We start from the raw sequence: 19710 nt of genomic DNA on the forward strand, positions 1-19710 counted from the left end.
AGTTGATTGAGAAAAAGGAGTTTTGTGTAGGTGACAAAGTCCTTTTCTACAATTCAAGGATGAAGTTGTTCCCCGGAAAGCTCATGTCAAGATGGAGTGGACAATTCTTGGTGAAAGATGATTTTGATAATGGTACCGTGGAGATTTCTCCTTTGAACTCCTCTTCTTCATTTAAGGTTAGTGGTCATCGGCTCAAGAAGTACTATGATGGAGTGTTTGTTGGACTTGTTCACAAAATGATTCTTTTTAAGCCACCTTGAGATGGTGGTGCACGTCGAGCTAACGACGTTAACCAAAAGCGCTTACGGGAGGCAACCCGGATTCTCATATCATTTCTTTTTCCTTTCTTTTCTTTTATTTTTCCTTAATTGGTTTTTGATTTTATTTTGAGTTGGTTTTGTGTTTGTTTTGTAGGTCGCCTATTATCATCACTTGTTGGAAAGAAGGGGTTTGATGAAGAGTTTAGAGTGTAGGGGAGAGGGCTCCCCGAGGGCTTGGAGAGACCTCGGGGGCCTCTTCACCTTTTTGAGGCATTTCAATCCAGGGACTTCCCGCAGTTTCCCTGCGGTCTCTCCGTGGGCGCGGGAAGTTTTGGAATGGCCTCAGAAGTTTTGGAGAGGGCGCGGCCCTCATTTCAAGAAAAATTGAAGTTCAATTCCAGGGACTTCCCGTGGTTACCCCGCGGTCTCTCCGCGGGCGCGGGAAGTTTTGGAGAGGGCGCGTCATGTCTGGAGAGGGCACGACCCTCAATTCAAGCTAATTTGGAAATTCATTCCAAGGACTTCCCGCGGTTGCCCCGCGGTCTCTCCGCGGGCGCGACGATCTGGGTTTGTTATACCCGGGCGTGCCCCTCTCCTCTGTCTCTCCTCTCTTATTTTCTCTTCTTCTCCTTATTTTTCCCCTTTCTCTCTCTACCTCCTCTCAAACCCTAACCCCAAAACATCAATTTCTCACCTATCTCTTCAACTTTTGCCTAAAATTTTCACAAATTCTTCCATATTCCTCCATTTTCATCACTCCTACTCTTCTTTCTCGTGCTTTTTTGGGAAATTTCGGGTGTTTGAAGTGCTTTAAGTTTAATTTGAGTCTCCAATCTTGGTATACTTTTAACCTTTGTAATATTTTTGTCAATTTCAATTGATTTCTTTACATTGGTTTGTTTACCCTGAATTTGAGCATGATTTTTGTGTTTTATGGTTGATTTATGGGAAATTTGGTATATTTGGGTGATTGTTACTTTTTCTTGTTGATTCATGATTATATTGATGATTGATTCTTGATATTGTTGTTTGTTGTTGGATTTTGGTTGCTGTGTTGATTGGAACAGGTACCTTGTAGTTTGTGGTGGTTTGGTTGGATTTGTAAGGAGGTTGTGAGTTTGTGTTGTTCTTGTGAATTGTGTGAATTTTGTCAAAATGGATTTGATAAGAAGAGTGAAAAGTAGCAAGAAGCGCTCAAACCAATCCCCCGGCCAATCTTCTCAAGGCCAATCCTCAAACCCTCAACCCCAACCGCATTCCACAACACAAGATGATGCTCCTCCTCCTCCTCTACCCCCTCTCAAGTTTTGGAACCGGTCTAAGAAAACCCCTATCTATAACAAAATGAAGACCGGAAGTTTAGACCTTCCCGCCATTACTTTCGTGAGGACATGGCCAAGCTAGGAATTGACAATGACCTTGACATCCTTCTAAACAACCTAAGCTTGGGTGAGTTTCTAAAGTCTTCCCCTAGAACCTATTTGGAGCCTTCCATTGAGTTTTTCTCCACATTTGTGTTCAATAAGGTGGGGGAAACCGACTTTATTATTTCCTTCCAACTCTTCAATGTCAAACACACCATGAACCTAGCCGAGTTCAATGTAGCCCTTGGTTTCAACCCCAATGGTGATATCTTCGAGCCCCTTATCTCCCTAGTCCAAGCTAAGTATAATGAGGTTTCTTGGTGGAGAACCATAGCCAACAAGAGGGAGTTTGATTCGAAGAAGTCTCTTGCTAGTGAGATTATCCATCCGGCCCTTAGGATCCTTCATAGAATTCTTGGGTATTCGGTCTTTAATAAGCAAGATTTTGGGAAGTTATCTCGAGAGGAGATTATGGTGTTAGGGATGGCTACCAAGCCGGAGTTAGGGTCAAGGATTAATTTTGGCTATATCTTCATGAATTGTTGTAAGGATATAATGCATGGGTCAAAACGGGGGAAATTCATTGTGGGGGCATGGTGACACGTCTTGTTTCGTATTTTAAGCAAGAGAGGTTCTTGAAGTCTTGCACTTCGGTTGGAAGGAGTGAAGACGTGTGGATTAGTTTGAAACAAGTTAACACTTTGCGTTTCATAACTAGCACTAGGAGAGCCGGTACTTACTCTTGGCTAGTGAGAAATACCCACCATTGCCTACTCCCTAACCCGGCCGCCACCTCCATCCTTCGTGAGGCTAGAAACATTTGGATGGTCCCTAGGGACAATGGGAGGATTGATGATGAGATGGAGGAGGATGATGAGATTGATGGGGGTGATGAGAATGATGAGGAAGAGGAGGAAGGAGGAGGAGAAAAATATGATGAAGAACAACAACAACCGCCACTACAACAACAACATGAGCATTTTCATGATGATGCTCAAAGAAGAAGAAGAGAAAGAAGACAACAACGACAACAACAACAACAAGATTTTCAAGGAGATGCTTATCTCCGAGAGATGGAGGCCATGAGAGCCAACATGGAGCGCATGCAATTGAGCATGCAAGGTATGTACTCAGACCACCAAACTCTGTCTTATCAAACTAGCGCCTTGTATGACGCTAGTGTGCGTAGGGGGGAGGTCACACCTCCAGTCAACTACCCTTATGTGCCGCCCCAACAAGGGCCAGTACCTTCATGGGGTGGTGACAACCTCCCTACGTACCCATATTGGCCCGGGGTTGAGGACCCCGATGTGCCAAGGCGCGACTTCCCACCTTATGATTATAGGGTCTCGGGGGGGAGTGATTATTGGGGTGATCTCGCATACTACTATGTTCACCCCCATCACCCCGAGCCCCTTATTCAGCGTGAGCCCTACGACCAATTGACCCGATCCCAACTTGACCTATTCAAGGGTCACTATGGATTTCCTCCCGGTTACACCGGAGGTTGGGATACGGGTGATGATGGTGCCGGCCCTAGTGGCCAATAGTCCCCTTATGCATGTTTGTTTCCCTTTTTGTTCTCCCCCTTCTAGACCAGTACACATGGACGGGCCCCCACTAAAAGCCCTGACCTAACCCTAAATTAAAAGGGCTGAGCCCGTCCATTAAATAAACGGGCTGGACTTTTAAAGGGGCATCAAGTAATGGACTTTTAAAGGTTGGGTAAGGTTTTAAAAAGGGCCCTAAAAGGGTCAGCCTTATAGGCTTTTAATCCTCAATATACTTTCAATCATGTTGATTTTCTGATTGTCTATCTTCTAATTCTCTCTCCTCACTAAAATATAAATCCCCAAAATATACCCAAATTATAAACCCTAAAATTCGAGCATAACACTTCATACTAAATTTTACTCCCGAATGCCAACAAAATTCCACTCTAATCTGAGCAATTATCCCAGGTTTATCTCTCAACAATTCTTCAATTTTTATCAGTTTGATCTACATTGCGCCATTTTTTTTAAAAAAAAAATTAAAATTTCAATTCGATTGATTTAATAAAATTGCAATTGATGCCTAAAATTTCTTGTTATTGATGTTGATTGATTTGTAATTCCTTCGATTTTATGCTCTTTGTTAGTCTTTGAAATTTTATTAGGTTTTTGATGATGATATGAGTTGTCAATCTCATGAAATTGAAGTATTATCTTTCTTTGATTTGCAGAAATTTTGATTGTTGACCTTTTTTTACCATGTCGAACAAACCTCAAATCCCTAATAAGAATTCTGCACTCATTGCTGTTTTTCCTTCTGTCTTTTACCATAAAGTTTCAATCTTTCCTTTGTTGTTATTAGCATTTTTGTTGTTTTTTTTTGTGGGAAATTTCTGGGTTTTATAATGTTGGATTTTGGATGATATTGGGTTTTATAATGTTGGAAACAACTTGACAGGGGGACAATGGCCACCTTTTGCCCCAATTGAACTATGTTCACGTTTTAATCCAGAAAAAAAAAAGTTATTTGATGAGGCATTTCCACCTTTTTCTTAGTGGGTTTATATTTTTGTATAAAAATCTGTAATAATTATTGACTCTAAATTATTTGATTGCAACTACTCGTACAAGACAATTTGGATTTAGATTCATTTTTATCAATTTGTCACCACTTGGTCAATCTTTGGCAAAAAATAATGAGTTTTTAATATATATATTTTTTGATCATTTTATTGGCTGGAAATAGTGAGCTAGATATTTTTAAACAATGCAAATACTCATTTTGGATGAATAACATCAAACTTTTACCTACATTTGCAGTTTTTTTAACCATGGAAAGTGAAGCAACTACAATGTCAATGCCGGTTGATGAATCTAATGCCGCCCGTAAGCGTAAAAGGAGTAGGAAATCTAAAGTTTGGCGAGAAATGACGGAAGGAACGAATGAAAAAGGTGAGCGAATCGCTATTTGTAAGCATTGTAAAGTGGAGTTAATTGCCCACAATAATAGTGGCACATCTCATTTAATACGTCATTTGCTTGATGTGTGTAAAAAACGAACTAAGGGGCTTCCACTTGGTGAGGCGGTTGAGGATGAGGAAGAATTTGTTTTTGATATGAGTGAATTAAGAAAAGAGATTTTATTATATGTTGTTGAAGGTTCTCATTCTTTTTCGACCGTAGAAGAAAAAGGTTTTAGGCGGATGATGTTAAAGGCTAATTCTAAATTTAAACCATTTAGTCGAGCAACTTTAACTAGAGACCTTTTTTCTTTGTATGCCTCTTATAAAGAGAAAATTAAAAAAATTTTGAGGAATGCACCCGGACGAATATGTTTGACAACTGATAATTGGAAATCATCACATACTTGGCAACATTACATTTGCATAACTGCCCATTTTATTGATCATGATTGGAAACTTCATAAAAGTATTATTAAGTTCACATTATTGTCACCCCCCTTTGATGGACAAAGCATCTCCGAAGAGATTTTTATGTTTCTTAATCAATGGCATTTAGATGACAAAGTGCTTAGCTTAACGGTTGACAATGCAAGTTACAATGATGTGATGGTTAAGCACATGAAAAATCGTCTTGGGTCAAGGGGTATGTTGGTTAGTGGTGGTTGTTTTTTTCATATAAGATGTTGTGCTCATATCATCAATCTTATTGTCCAATCCGGTCTATCTTGTATTGAGAACATATTAGATAAGATTAGAAACTTGGTAAAATTTGTTACAAGATCATCTTCTAGAAGCAAGGACTTTTATGATACCGCTCAAAAGCATTTTCATTTAGAGGCTAAGAGGAAACTTCGTATGGACATGCAAGTTCGTTGGAACTCTACATATATGATGCTTGATAATGTGCTTTATTACAAAGATGTTTTTATTCATTTGGGGTCATTACATGCATCTTTCAAGAGTAATGTGCCTTTGGAGGATGAATGGAAAAAATTTGAGTAATGTTCACAAGTTTTTGAAACTCTTTTATGATGTTACATGTATGTTCTCGGCCAATAAGTCTCCAACTTCTAACATGTATTTTAAGGGAGCATGTATGGTGCATCGTCGTTTACTTGAGACATCTAAAGCTCCACATGAATTTTTAGCTCAAATGGTGTTACCTATGTTGGAAAAATTTGACAAATATTGGTCCGAGTATAACATATATCTAGCTTGTGCGACAATTCTTGATCCAAGGTTTAAGTTAAAGTTTGTGGAGTATTGTTTTGACAAGATATATGGTTTGGATGAGGCTATGTGTAAAGTTGAAAAAGTGTTGAACACCTTTAAGATCTTTGTATAATGAGTATAAGTCAACATTTTCAACTTCCCCAATTGTTGCTCCCTCTACTACAAGTAGTAGGATTGAAGATGAAAACTTCTTTGATGATTATCAAAGCTATAGTTCAAGAATTACAAGGACTCAAACAAAAAAGTCCCAACTTGAGTCATATTTGGAGGAATCGGAGCTTGATTTGAACATGGAGCTAGATACTTTAGAGTATTGGCAACAAAATGCCGTGAGATTTCCGGAGCTTGCAATAGTGGCACGAGATCTTCTAACAATTCCGGTTAGTACGGTGGCTTCCGAGTCGGCTTTTAGTGTAGGGGGGAAAACTATATCTCCTAATCGTAGCTTATTGAGAACCTTAACGGTTCAAGCCCTAGTTTGTGTTCAAGATTGGCGTCGTGATGAATATAACATCCCTTCAAATTTGGATTGTGATTCTAGCTCGGATGATGATGAGGCCGTTGATGATGGAGATGATGATGATTTAGGTTGATGATAGTTTCTTATACTAGGTAATTGTTTTTATTTTGCTTTTTATTGCTTTTATTTCCATTTTTCCTTTATGAATATTCTTTAATGAATTATGACATACTTAAAATTATATACACCTTAAAATTATAAACTTGATATATAATGAATATTGGCTGTTGAGAAATTAGATTTTTTTTCTTAGTTTTGTGATTTGACCTCTTGACATTATTACTTTTTGTTATGATACTTTCTTTGATGTGCTAGATATTGACATACTGTTAGATCTATGTTAATATTTAGAAATATTGTCATACATCTGAAAGACTTTCTATGATACTTTCTTTGATTAATAATGCATATCAACAAGTAAAGCCATGGTTTTGCATTTATGTGTTATGGTTGTTGACTTCAAGCTGGAATCTGCAGGTGTAATTGAAGTGGAAGGTCTGAGAATAATTGATGCAGAGGCAACTGGAAGCTGCCATTATGGTCTTGGTGCCGCAAATTCTAAGATCAAATTAACTCTTATCTTTAATAGTTTAGCATAAAAATACACTATTCGATGATACTCTTTTATGTTAGTGTACTAAATGTGACTTAGAGACACTTTGAGTTTTAGTCAAGTATGTATGTTTTCAATTAATTGTTATTTGATTTGGACAAAGAAACATTATATTAGTAAGATTGTAGTTCAGTACTACATAATTCAATTTTAATTCTTCATAAGCATCTTTTAGGTAACAAAACCTTTCCTCTACTGATTTCAATGGGCCGAGCCGGGCCGGGCTTAATGGACCATGGACAATATTGGCCCATTTTTGATTAGGCTTGGCCCGGCCTGGCCCATTTTAGATAAAGCCCTGTCCGGCCCGGCCCGTTGAACAGGTTTACCCCCTTCCCTATTTTGCATGTTGGTAGGCATTGCGGACGATGCCTTCATTTTGTGAGGGGGGAGGGCCAAAAAGGATGTTTTATGGTTGGTTTGGGGGAGGCACCTAGGGCTCGGTGGGAAGTCTTTGATAGGGTTTTTGGTGGATTTTTGCTAACGGTCTCGTTGGTTTGTTGCTTGTTGTTGTTTTGTTTCACTAGATGATGTTTTTTGGAGTTTCTTGAGAAAAATAAAAATTTTGATGATGATGGTTTCTCTAGGTTTTTGTATATAGCTTGTGTCTAAGTGTTTTATCGTTTGCTTTTGTTTGGAAGTTACTAACAATTTCATTTTGTATATATAGCCTTTTTCTTTAACTCACCTTGCTCGTAGCCTATGCTTTGGATTGCGGAGCCTTTTGGAGAAGCACGTTCCTACTCCTTGGGTACTTTAGTTTAGCACGGACGCTTGGTGAGGCCTTTCTTATTTTACCTCTTTATTTTCACTTCTTTATTTTCTTGGTCTCTTAGATTAGGATTAGATTTAGGGGAAGTTGAACGGTTCGAGGATGTATGAATTTAACACCTAGTGTGTTTGGGGTCTTTGGCGATGTGGCCATTAGACCGCTTGTATGTCGATTAGGATAAACGTGTTATGATTGCATCTTTGCCCTTTTCATCTTTACCTTTCTTGTCCTTATCTAAGTTTTCCATCTTCTCTTTTCATTTCTTTCCCTTTCTTTTATTCTTGTTTGTGTGCATAACTTTTTGAGGCTTTATTTTCACTCTTTCTCGTTTTGAAAATTGGACTTGTATGCAATGGACTTTGGCTTTTGAATAATAGTCTTCCTAGGTAATAATGGTATGCACGGTTTGAGATTACGTTTGGTTGATTCTAGGATAAAGCATGCTAAGATAGTTGTCTAGAACTAGGGGGATCATGAAACCGGATTCTACTCGTTTGTGGCATGTTGGTAGTTGCTCCATATCTTTGATTTGACAACCTTAGTGAGTTTTTGCTACAACCATGTGAGATGTATATTTGTTCAAGCTTTCATCAAATTCTTGCATGAGTGGCATGGATCCTTGATTTTCGCAAACCTAATCTAGAATCTTAGCGTATGATTTCTAAGACCGTGACCGAACTACCTAGGGCAACTTTTCGGGGAGGTATTTTCTTTTTCTAGGATAATCCCTTTATGTTTTTTTTTTTTTTTTTTTTTTTTTTTTTTTTGGTTTGGGATACATTTGCCTACTTGCTACCCCTTTGAACCTTTTTCCCTCTTTTCAAGCCGCATAATTAGATATCTTGAGCTTTTTGTTTCGTTCTCCTTCTTTTTGGTTTTTGTGAAGCAAGGGTCAAAGTTTGGTGATTGTGGTCTATGAAGTTGGAATTTGGTTCGAATTGGTACACACAATTGAGTTGTTTATATTTGGTAAATAATGGCAAATGCTTATGTAAAAGCCGTCCTTAGTAAAAGAGGCAAGGATGTTAATAAATGCATATTTGAAAAAGTCGTCTGAATTGAAAAAAGGCAAGGACTAATTCTTTTAAGGAGTACAAGAAAATACAAACAAATTTATAAATGAGAAAATGCAAAAAAAAAAAAAAAAAAAAAAAAAAAAAGAAGAAAAACCATAAAAATTCAAGTGTCTTTCTCCTCTCTACGCATTGAGGACAATGTTTCTTTTAGCTTGGGGGGAAAGCGTTTGCGCTTTTTGTTCTTATGTTTGTAGATTGTTGCTTTGAATAAGCTTGGGGGTGTTAATACGTTTTTGTTTGGTGATTAATTAAGTTTGGTGTTGAGATTTGGCCAGTCTTTGCTTCACAATTTAGGATAACCACCAAATTTTAAATTTTAGCCTACCTTCTTAACCCTTCTTGCCTTACGGTACAACCTTTGGGAAGACCTTTGGACCTAGGAGTTGAGTCTTTCATCAGTGGAGGGAATCATGGGTTGTAGACTAAGGAAAGGGGATGCGAAATCAAGATGTCGAGTAGCCCAAAATATTTATCTTTTTCCGGTTCCTTCGCGGAATCTATGAGATGCTCACTAAGGGGAGATATGAGATTAGTAGGGGGAACGCGGTAAGACCGTTTGGGATGAAAGTGGAGTGTGATAACTAGTTCTTATGCTTAGCATATTTATGTTTCAATCAACCTTAGGTATCTTATAACGTGCATACCATAATTCACTTTAGAAAGGTTGTTATTCATTTGAATTATAGTCTCTTTGTAAAGTCCATTTCGTAAAGATTTTGTTTCCTTTTTCCTCATTCTTTTCCTTTTCTGGTTTGCCTCTTGGGGGTTTGGTGGAGAGTTATGGGTAAACTCTTAGGATACCCTTACGAGAGCATCACTCGTCCTCTAGGGCGATCTAGGGGTTTAAATGGCTTGTTGTAGCTAAAAACAACCGTGATTCCTACGATAGTGAGTCTTAGTGTGAATTCTCGCCCCTCTTTTTCTTTTTGCTTCGAATAAGCCCTTCTTTTTCCTTTTTAGACTTTGTTTTGCTCGGGACGAGCAAAAGTCTAGCTTGGGGTAATTTGATGAGTGTCATTTATGGCACTCATAGGGTAGTCTTTTAGGGTTATTTCTTTCCTTTTTTCATGCTTTCTCCTCTTATTTTTGGTCCTTTTTCCTTTAGTTTCTCTTTCTCCTCTTTTCTTTATGGTTCTCGTGTTTTTCTCGTGTTTTCCTTTTGTTTGGCTCTTTTTCCCTTTTATTTCCTTTCTTTGTTTGCTTGTGTAGGTACTTGGAGAATTACCTTTGCAAAGGAATCAAGTTGGGACCTTAATGACCAAGTAAGGAAGAAGCATTTGGCTAGAGAGGGCTTAGAGAGGCCTTGGAGAGGCCTCGGAGAGGTCTCCAAGGTATTTCCAGCAGGCCGCGGGCGCGGGCTCAAGAAGCACAAATTGCCAGATTTTGGCAAGAGCTTCCCGCGGTTGCCCCGTGGGCTCTCCGCGGGCGCGGGAAATCTGGAGAGGGCACTCTGTCTCAGAGAGACCGCGGCCCCCTGATTGAGTTTTGGGAGCAGGGGATTAGCCGCGGGCGTGGCATCTGTGGCCGCGGGCGGGGGTTTATATTGCCGCGGGCGCAGGTGTCGCCCAGATAGCCCGCGGAGGGTTCCGTACCCATTTCTCCGCGGCCGCGGGTTCATCGGCAGAGAGCGCGGGATTTGCCGGTTTCTTCTTTACTAATAAATAGAATTGTAATTCCTTTTTGAAACCAACTTTTTGATAATATTTCATTAGCTTAGTTTTAGAGAGAGAATTTAGAGAGAAGTTAGAGAGAAGTTCTTGGTTTTGGATTTGTAACTCAACATTTGATCAATCAAGTTTGGATTTCTTCATTTTCAATCATCAATATTATTGAGAATCTCTTCCTTCTTTCATCTCTTACGTACTTGCTATTTGATTTATGCTTGTTGCTTGTTTTTCTTTGGATTTGAATCTGATATTGTTGAATATATTGATTTCTCTTAGATTTTGATATAGAATGATGATTAATGCAATTTCTAGTTATTTGTTCTTTAATTTCACCATGATTAGTGAGTAGATTAGTTGCTAGGGAAAAGGGAAAGCATGTTTGATTAATGAAATTGCTAGTTGATGCTCTTTGATTGATTGATTTGTTGCAATTAAATTGGTTGACATAGTTTTGCATGTGATTGATTAGACTAGGAGTGATCAACCTATAAGATTAATCTAGATTGCATTGCAACTATTAATGACATGAACAATTGATTTGAAAGTTGCTCTAATTGATTGGGTTTGCTTGTGATTCTTCATGATTTGCCTTTCATAGTGACACCTAGATTGGCCTATAGGAGATAGCATTTGAACTCTCTTGATTGCTACTATTGTTTGTCCATTGCAATACTTGAATTAATTGATTGAGCTCTAAATTAGCATTATCATTGAACTTGCATGTGGAACCCATATCCCTAGTGTTTAGACCTTTGATTTACTTGATTAGACTTGTTTTAGTTTACCATAGTGCCAACCATAATCTCAACTCCATCTTCGAGGTAGCTTGACTTAGACTCTAGTTTTCATCATTGCATTCCCTAGGGATCGACCCTTAACTTGCCCTATATTCATATAAGGTTGGTTAGGTGTATACAAATTTAGTTTGACTTGGGGGAAGGGTAAATAACGACATACATTTTCCCCTTGTCAGATTGTCATAAATTATTTACACAGTTATTGGTTTAGAACCATACTGGATAGACCTATGAGAATACTTTAAGATATTAAAAATTGTCATAAGTATACTTCTCATTATGGCTATCGGAACCTATTTCCTCGACCATAAGTATTGTGAGTTCTCTTGTTTGAGTACTAGTCCGCTTTGAGGTTGTCAAACGTCTTCCATAATAAGGGATTATAACTGTAGGGAATAATTTCAAGCGTTAATCCCCCTAGCTTGAACCCCACTGTGATCATACACTGAAGTACGGTGGCGTCCAAAAGGGAAAAAGATAGAGCAAAAGAGTCGCCAACAAGTTTTAGGAACTTGTAAACCGTTCACAGGGTGAAGGTTACACCCCTTAACGATCCAAGAGATCGTCAACTCCATAAGGTCTTGAACCAAGTAAGGGTTCGGGGATGAAGGTACAAATCCAACCTAAAAGAGATTAAACCTGCCCTAATAATAGGCCTCTACTTTATTCAGATTGTATTCATGTGCGCTTTCTGACTAACATGCAATCAATAGGATTAGCCCTAAACCTGTTTATCTATGTTGGTTGAATTTAATGCACAAATAAATATATTATTGGCGATCACTTGAATTATAATCACATTAACCCTAAACAAGATTATTAATTATCTTATTAAGTGTGATTACAAGTACCAATTCCCTTTAGACATGCATAAAAGGTGTGATCAAGCAATAACAATAAAAAATATCATCAAGCAACATAATTATAATCATAATAAAAATTATAATAATCATAATCATAATAATCAAAATAATCATGATCATAAATTATAACAATTATAACTATAATTAACATAATCATGTTAAAGCATAATAATAGCAAGATCCTAGGCATGATACTAACAAGATTAATAACAAACTCTAGCATGTCACTAAGCAATAAAAATCAAAGCTTTAACCCTAACATGATACTAACAATCATAAATATTAGGAAGAAAATAGGAAGCATCGCAGGAATCATAACAATCATATTTAGTATTAAAATTACCCTAGACATGTTACTAGCTAGGATTATCATAATAACAACCTAAACATGATTTCTACATCATAACATCAATAAAAACCATTAAAGTACTTACTTGGATGCCTCGTACATCTTTCTAATAACAAAATACACGCGTTAGTAACTTCAAGGAAAATAATAAACAAACAATTAAATTAAATAATTATTGAAAGAGAGATTTGGGACCAAACCCTCATAAATTAAACCTTTCACGTCTAAGGCGAAGGAAACTTCGAATATGGATAGGCGTTTCTAGATCTAATGAATGCGGAATTTTGTATGTAAAAAGCTAGTTTAGAAAAGAGAGAGAGAGAGTGAGAGAGAGAGAGAGAGAGAGAGAGTAATCAAGAGAATCTTGATGAGAGTTGGTGAATCAAAACGGAGTTATTACGACGTTATTTATAGAGAAAATCAGCAAAAAAGATAAAATATCAAAACAGAGTTCTGGCGCACGTAAAACTGAACCAGCGCCAACGCTAGCTATTGGCGCAAGGCGCCAACATCAGCGCTATGCGCCAAGCGTAGCGCCAGGCGCTACAGCTGGCGTTTGGCGCTGATTTAGAAAATCACGCGTTTTCTTAAAATCAGATAAAAATTGCCGTACAGGAGGATAAAATCGTATTTCCCTCAAAATTGCTCTTTGATTTTAATTAAAACTTTGAAAAGTCAATTTATCAATGCTAATTAAATTAGGAATGAAAAAAACCTTCTAGAAGAATCTAAAAGACTAAAACCATTCCTAATTGCATTAGGAATGATAAATCATATTAGGTCCTCCCTAGATCATTGGGCCGCATATAAGGCTCAAACCGGGCCCAGTTTAGTAAATTGGCCATAACTTCCTCAATAGTCATCGGAATTGGGCTTATAATATATCGTTGGAAAGCTCTTGTCAAGCCCCATCCAAATACACTACTATTGGACCCATATCATGGACCAACCAAACTGGATTGGTTGTTTTCTTAAAATAAGTTTTCAAAAACAGAGAGAAGAGAAAAAAATTATAACTATCAGCAACACTAAACTTTCCACACTTTCACTTCATTCGATTATGGTTCGACGTGAAAGTTACTCATCACCGGGTTTGGTTTTGGGGAGACACAAATGGGTGTCTAAAGAAGCCCCCACTATGATTGAGTTTGGAGAAACGTAAGTTCCGAAAAACAAAAGTCAAAGTATCGATAGGGACTGAGAATGACTCTGAATGTTCTGCGATCCTAAATCACTCTTGTAACGCCGATACCTGCAAACTAGCGTTAGTTTAAACAGATAAAAGAGTTAAGAAATGCGTATCTTGTATCGTCGAGCACACATCTCTAAAAGTAACCGATTTGCTGCCGCATTGCTGTTGTTTTGATGACCTCCTGTAAGCTAGAGAATGCCATCCCACTTGAAAACTGCTACGCTTGTAACTGCTTCCAATTTGGAAGATTAATTCGCCTGAAACGATCCTCCTCCGCTTTGATAATATTCCACGTCCAAGGGAACACTATCGAAGATTGCTTCGCTTGGAACAATCCTCATTCGCATTGATAATATTCCACGTCCAAGGGAATACTATCGAAGATTGCTTCGCTTGAAATAATCCCCATCCGCATTGATAATATTCCACGTCCAAGGGAATAATATTAAAGATTGCTTCGCTTGAAACAATCCTCATCCGCATTGATAATATTCCACGTCCAAGGGAATACTATCGAAGATTGCTTCGCTTGAAACAATCCCCATCCGCATTGATAATATTCCACGTCTAAGGGAATACTATCGAAGATAACTTTGTTTGAAATCACCTTCAGTTGCTTTTTGATAACTTTTCGCAAGCCAGGGAATGCTGCCGAAGATATCCTTGCTTGAAGCTACCCTCATTTGTTGTGATAATTTTCCAAAGAGAATTACCAAAGATCTCCTCTTGTCGATTCTTAAAAGCTCGCTTGAAATTTGCTTCCGCTATGCCTGTACGTCGGCGCTTCTTCTGCTTTTGAACCTGTACGTCGGTGCCTTTTGCGATGAGTCAATGCTTAGGCGCTTTAAGCTAAGTGAGACGATCTTTCATCAGGTCGATCACTTTGTGCAATCAAGCCGATTACTAAAAATCGTGTCAAATTTCTTAGAGGGGCTAACTGGCGTACCAAGGAACCCAAAATATATTGCAAAAAGGTAGAACAACCTCACTAAGTGGCTGAGTGTCCTGGCGCCGCTGAAAAAGCATCAGCGTCACACAACTGGCCGTAGCGCCAGGCGCTGGGATTGGCGCCAGGCGCAAAGCCTATATTTTGATGCCAAGGTCTAGCGCTTGGCGCCAGAACGGGAATTTCCTTAAATACCCCTTTCTTCTTCATTTTCGTTGTTTTGCTCGTCGTGTTTTGCTCGAAAATCTCCAGAATTTCCTTTGCTTCGTTCTTGCTCGTTTTTCAACCAAATTTGCTCAAATTTAATGCAAATCAAAACTTATTTCATCCACTTTTCCAATCTATGTAAGTTTTCTTTGAACTCAGGTCGGTTTTTATGAATTTTGCATGTGTTTATTTACAAATTCCTTGAAAATTCGAAACGTGAATTGCTTAATTCATTTTGTTTGTCAAATTTTATGCCATGAAATTGCTTGATTATATTTATATATTGCCTTGGGAGTAATTTGAGACTTGCTTGACTCAATTTGGTGAAGAAATGAACGAATTGCCATTGTTTGCTTTTTGAGGTCGAGAATGCAATGCGACCCGTTCTTAATGTTTTTGCTAGCAAATCTTGTCCAATTTTTCACAATAATAACTATATTATTGCAAGAAATTGTTTGATTTCTAGAAAAATGTCGTTATGCTCAATATGAATTTGTGCTCTGTTTTAGTACTACGTACTCTGTTTTTGCGAACATAGTATCATGCGGCTAGGCGAACCTTAGATACTATAGAACCTTAATTTATGATATTTATAAACAATGTAGCATGGCTAGACAACGAGGCTCGGGTTCACGGTCCCGAGACACTCGACGGGAGCATGAGCCCGTGGAGGACGATGTCGCACCGTCCACTTCACTTGGTCGACTCCTTGAGTGGGATGAACGGACCTTGTTCTTTTCCCCCGTCCACCACATTTCTGAGAGGGTGAGACGGGGTATCACTGTTGGGAGGACGCGCTATCATGGCTCTGGTTGTGATGGTTTGGGCGATCTGTACAAGATGTACATCGCTAGAGATGTCGAGACGAGACTCCTATGGGATTCCTGTGGTCTTGCTGCGTTGTATGAGACCTCCAAGGCGATGGTTGCCTCAAGCGGGGGTCACCATGTAGCGCGTGCTCTGGTGGAGTTCTTCTTGGACACCACCAAAACACTTTCCACTTTCCTTAGGGTGAGATGATGGTCACTCCTACCGACTTCAGTCTCATCACAGGACTGGAGTTCAGCTCTGTGCCACTGCCGTTTGACAGTGGGATCGACGTCTTTACTCCCGAGGTCGAGGAGCTGTTGGGGCCGATTGCCATTCGGGCCCGAGCTGAGGTCGAGTCGTCCCAGTTCAGCGCTAGGGGAATTCGCCGCTCGACTCTGGCAGCAGCTTTTGACGATGGTGCGACCACCCGAGAGCAGCGGGTGCGCATCTTTGCTCTTATTTTGTTGTCAGGGACGTTCTCCCCTGACAAGGGTAGTAGGGCGCTGCTTTACTACCTTCCTGCCGTTCGCAATCTACACCGGATCGGGACTTATGACTGGGCCAGCTTGACCTATGCTGACTTCATTCGTGCGCTGAGGGAATCGTGTCGACACCGGTCCTTTGGGACGAATGTTGCTTTATCTGGATTTTGGAGGGTCGTAGAGGTAAACATTATTCCCTATAAAGTTTAGCTCTACATTTTAGTTGGCACTTGCTGATAATTTTAACTCCTTGTAGATCTGGTTCTACGAGTACTTCCCTTATGCTGCGCCGGCGAGACCGTCGCAGCGCAGGTTTCTAGTGAGTGCTTCTTGGGGAAGCCGCCGTGTGCGGATGTCCACTGCATATGTCCGAGACTGGATCATCGCGGTACGATTCTTTCTTATTTGCCATTTTGTGATGCTTTAGGTAGACTTTCGCCTGATTGATGCTTTTTGCAGGAGCCTGAGGTGGTGTACCGGCCGTGGGTCGACCTGGCAGTCCCAGGGTTAGCCGCACAGTATTCTGCTGAGCGTCGCTATTTCCTGGGGACTTATGGAGCGACTGCATACCTTGCAGAGAGGGTTGCTAGACAGCATTCCTCCGATACCTTTGTCGTTCCTGCTCCTCCGCCACGTCACATGTTTGACGCCGCGAGTTTGTTGAGCATGTTAGAGGGAGCTGGTACCCCTTGGCAATTTTGCATGATCCCTGGGCGATGCTATGCAGAGGAGCTACTGCCATTGTTAGCTCCAGTTCCTGTGCCGGCTGAGGATGTGGCGGTACGATTTTTCAGCTTTTATCTTTCGTTAAGTAGCCCCCAAGTAATGCTTCACTGACTTGGTTTTGCTTTATCAGGACGATGCTGCTGAGTTCGTGCCACTACGTATGTCTATCCATTATCAGGGGACATACGGGCCGATCGAGGAGATGATTCCTCCGGTTCCTGAGGACGAGCGCTTTGTAGAGTGGTCGATTCCTCGCCACCAGACTCGGGTAAGCTTATTTATTTGCAACTTTTGTCCATATATATTATGCATGTATACTGACTTATTTCTTTGACAGTCCTCGCGCGAGGTGGTTTCGGCGATGGCACGATGTATAGATGCCTTTTTGAGCCAGCTTGTCCGGATGAGGAACGTGGCTACCTGACGTCGAGACGATGTCGTTCAGGAGGTAGTCTTTCTTTTATATGTTTTGCATTACCGCTTCGATTTTGCCTTGTTTTTTATTTTAATTCCTTTTGCAAGGTCAGCCTAATGTTTCTCGTATCCGCACGAGACCTGAGATGCGGAGGGATCCGGCGAGGTCTAGCTCGAGGCGTCGCCGCACTACATCAGGAGGCAGAGGCGGTCGCTCTAAGGCTGCCCGTGCTGACCTGGTAGAGGGCTCGGGTTCTTCCTCTAAGGGTGCTCATGCTGCGCCGGTAGGCCATGGAGAGGCTACCTCGGCTCTTAGAGGTGGTGGGATGTATGAGGTTGGCTCGTCATCGCAGCAGCCTCTGCAGCCTCAGCTTCAGGTTAATCTCGGGTGGACTGGTCCCACGTTGAGTTTTCCTCCTCCTGCGGAGACTGAAACTGGAGCCGGGGCTGGTGGAGAGGTTACTCCTCGTACGGTGCAGTTTTATGAGATGATGGGTGTACGTCCCCCGGCGCCGTAGTTTGTACCTGTGCTTTTTATTATTTATTTGACTTTGTATAGAACTTTGCCTTTTAGCTAGACTCATGTTTTTTAAACATATTTTGTATATACATACTATTACGAGTTTATTTTATTTATCAAGTTTTTTTTTCATTTTTTATTATTATTATTATTATGTGCATGTATGTGTGTGCAAGAAAAGTGTGACAAATAATTTTGCGCAAAAATTCCGTCATTTTTATTATTGATGGAGGGTATCCGACTTTCTCCCCCAAAAAGAAAAAATGAAAAAAAGGAAAAGTCAAATAAAAACTTGGGTTTATAAAGACTTTGGAAATTAACCTAAATAAAATCCAAAAAGAATAATATAATTAATATAATAACTATATTAATTAAAAAATGAATAAAAAGATGTTAAGAAAAAGATAAAGAAGTCGTAAAGTCATTAGCAGACACGGATTAAGGTAAAAACGCGGTTTTAGAAAGCGTGTATGACGTGGCAAATTGGCGCCAACTGGCGCCGCGCAATTGGGTGTAGCGCCAGGCGCTACACTTAACGCTTGGCGCCAAGCTTTGGTGTCTGGCGCCAATCTCGGCGTCTAGCGCCAAGTAGCGCTGACTCCGTATTCTACCACGATTAAAACTGCTCCTAATTCGTGCATAAATAGCCCCCTGCCCGGCCGATTCTTTTCATAATTTCAGCAAGTAAAATAATTCTTGGCCTTAAGAAAATAATACACCCATGAATGGTGTCGGTCTCTTAATGCCAAAGAAAGAAAAGAGTTAGATTTGTTCCACTTGGGGGGAATTTATGGTATCAAAGGGGTAGATCTTGACTTAGATTTTATTCATACCGCTCTAGAATATTGAAATGTTGATACTCATGTCTTTAGGGTATGATGAAATTAGCCTTTTGCCGGAGGAGTTTGTGCTATTTTAGGTTACCCTGCAATAGACCTCATAGTAATCCCTAGAATAGATGCTTATTATTACAAGGATTTTGAACGCGTCTTCAATTTAAAAGAGAGGGATTTATCAAAGATAGTAGATGGCAACATAGTTAATTTGAAAGAATTTGCTCACCATTATTTTGATAAACCTCGCTCCGAATCTTTTCATATTTATAGAAGAAGGGCTTTCTTATTTTGTATGCTTAATCAATTTTTTCTTTTTATTGGTAAAAATAATGAGGGCCAATAAATTATAACCAACGTACTAGAACAAATTGAATCAGGGAGAAATCCAATGCCATTGATAGTTGGGGAGACTATGATTAGTCTTGATGAATTGAACAGGAATCCAAAAGCACCTTTTCGGGGTTCTCCAATTTTATTACAGGTAGAAAAATAATATTTTTAATTACAAAAATCACAAATTATATTTTTGTATAGTAATAATAATTTATTTGCATTGCAATTTTTTTACAGATGTGGCTAATGGAAAGGCTAGAATTAATTAGCCCTCCGGACAACATTGAGAAGTCCACACTCCAAATTGCTTCGTGAGGAGGAAGAAACGCTTCTCTAAAATGGGGCGCCATGAGTGGAGAAGGGTCTTCGAATCTCGCAATTTTGCTATCAAGTGGGTCATCCCGTGGTGGAAAATAGAAAGGATGGTTGGTGTCAACAAGCAACCTTTCTGTCGTCTTCCAAGTTTGTCCCGTATGACTTATTACTATCCCTGCAGGGTAAAAAGACAATACGGGCTTCTTCAGAATATTCCTTCCGGAGATCTTCGTCCTCCCTACGAGTACCCCGTTTCCCTCCGGAGATCTTCGTCCTCCCTACGAGTACCCCATTTCCCAGGAAGTAGACATATTTGATGCTTATTGAAGTGCCAGACCTCTATGGGAAGTGATTAGCCAAAAGGTTCCTCCTTCCTTGCCCAATGATGTGAAGAAGTGGTTGTTGAAGAAACCTTCAAAGGACTTGAAGAAAAACTAGGGTAAAACTGATGTGAAGAGT

The 19710-nt window shown here is 39.7% G+C and overlaps 1 protein-coding gene across 1 annotated transcript; it reads left to right on the plus strand.

Moving 5' to 3' along the window:
• Positions 1-4448: 4448 nt before the first annotated feature.
• Positions 4449-5582, plus strand: LOC145630809 (zinc finger BED domain-containing protein RICESLEEPER 4-like). The gene has a single exon (XM_081682967.1). It carries the CDS (start codon positions 4449-4451, stop codon positions 5580-5582), a length of 1134 nt encoding a protein of 377 aa, XP_081539093.1.
• Positions 5583-19710: the final 14128 nt, after the last annotated feature.

The sequence above is a fragment of the Chenopodium album genome, chromosome 1 (genome assembly GCF_948465745.1).
Source record: "Chenopodium album chromosome 1, dcCheAlbu1.1, whole genome shotgun sequence".
In the NCBI taxonomy this organism is placed as follows: domain Eukaryota; kingdom Viridiplantae; phylum Streptophyta; class Magnoliopsida; order Caryophyllales; family Amaranthaceae; genus Chenopodium; species Chenopodium album.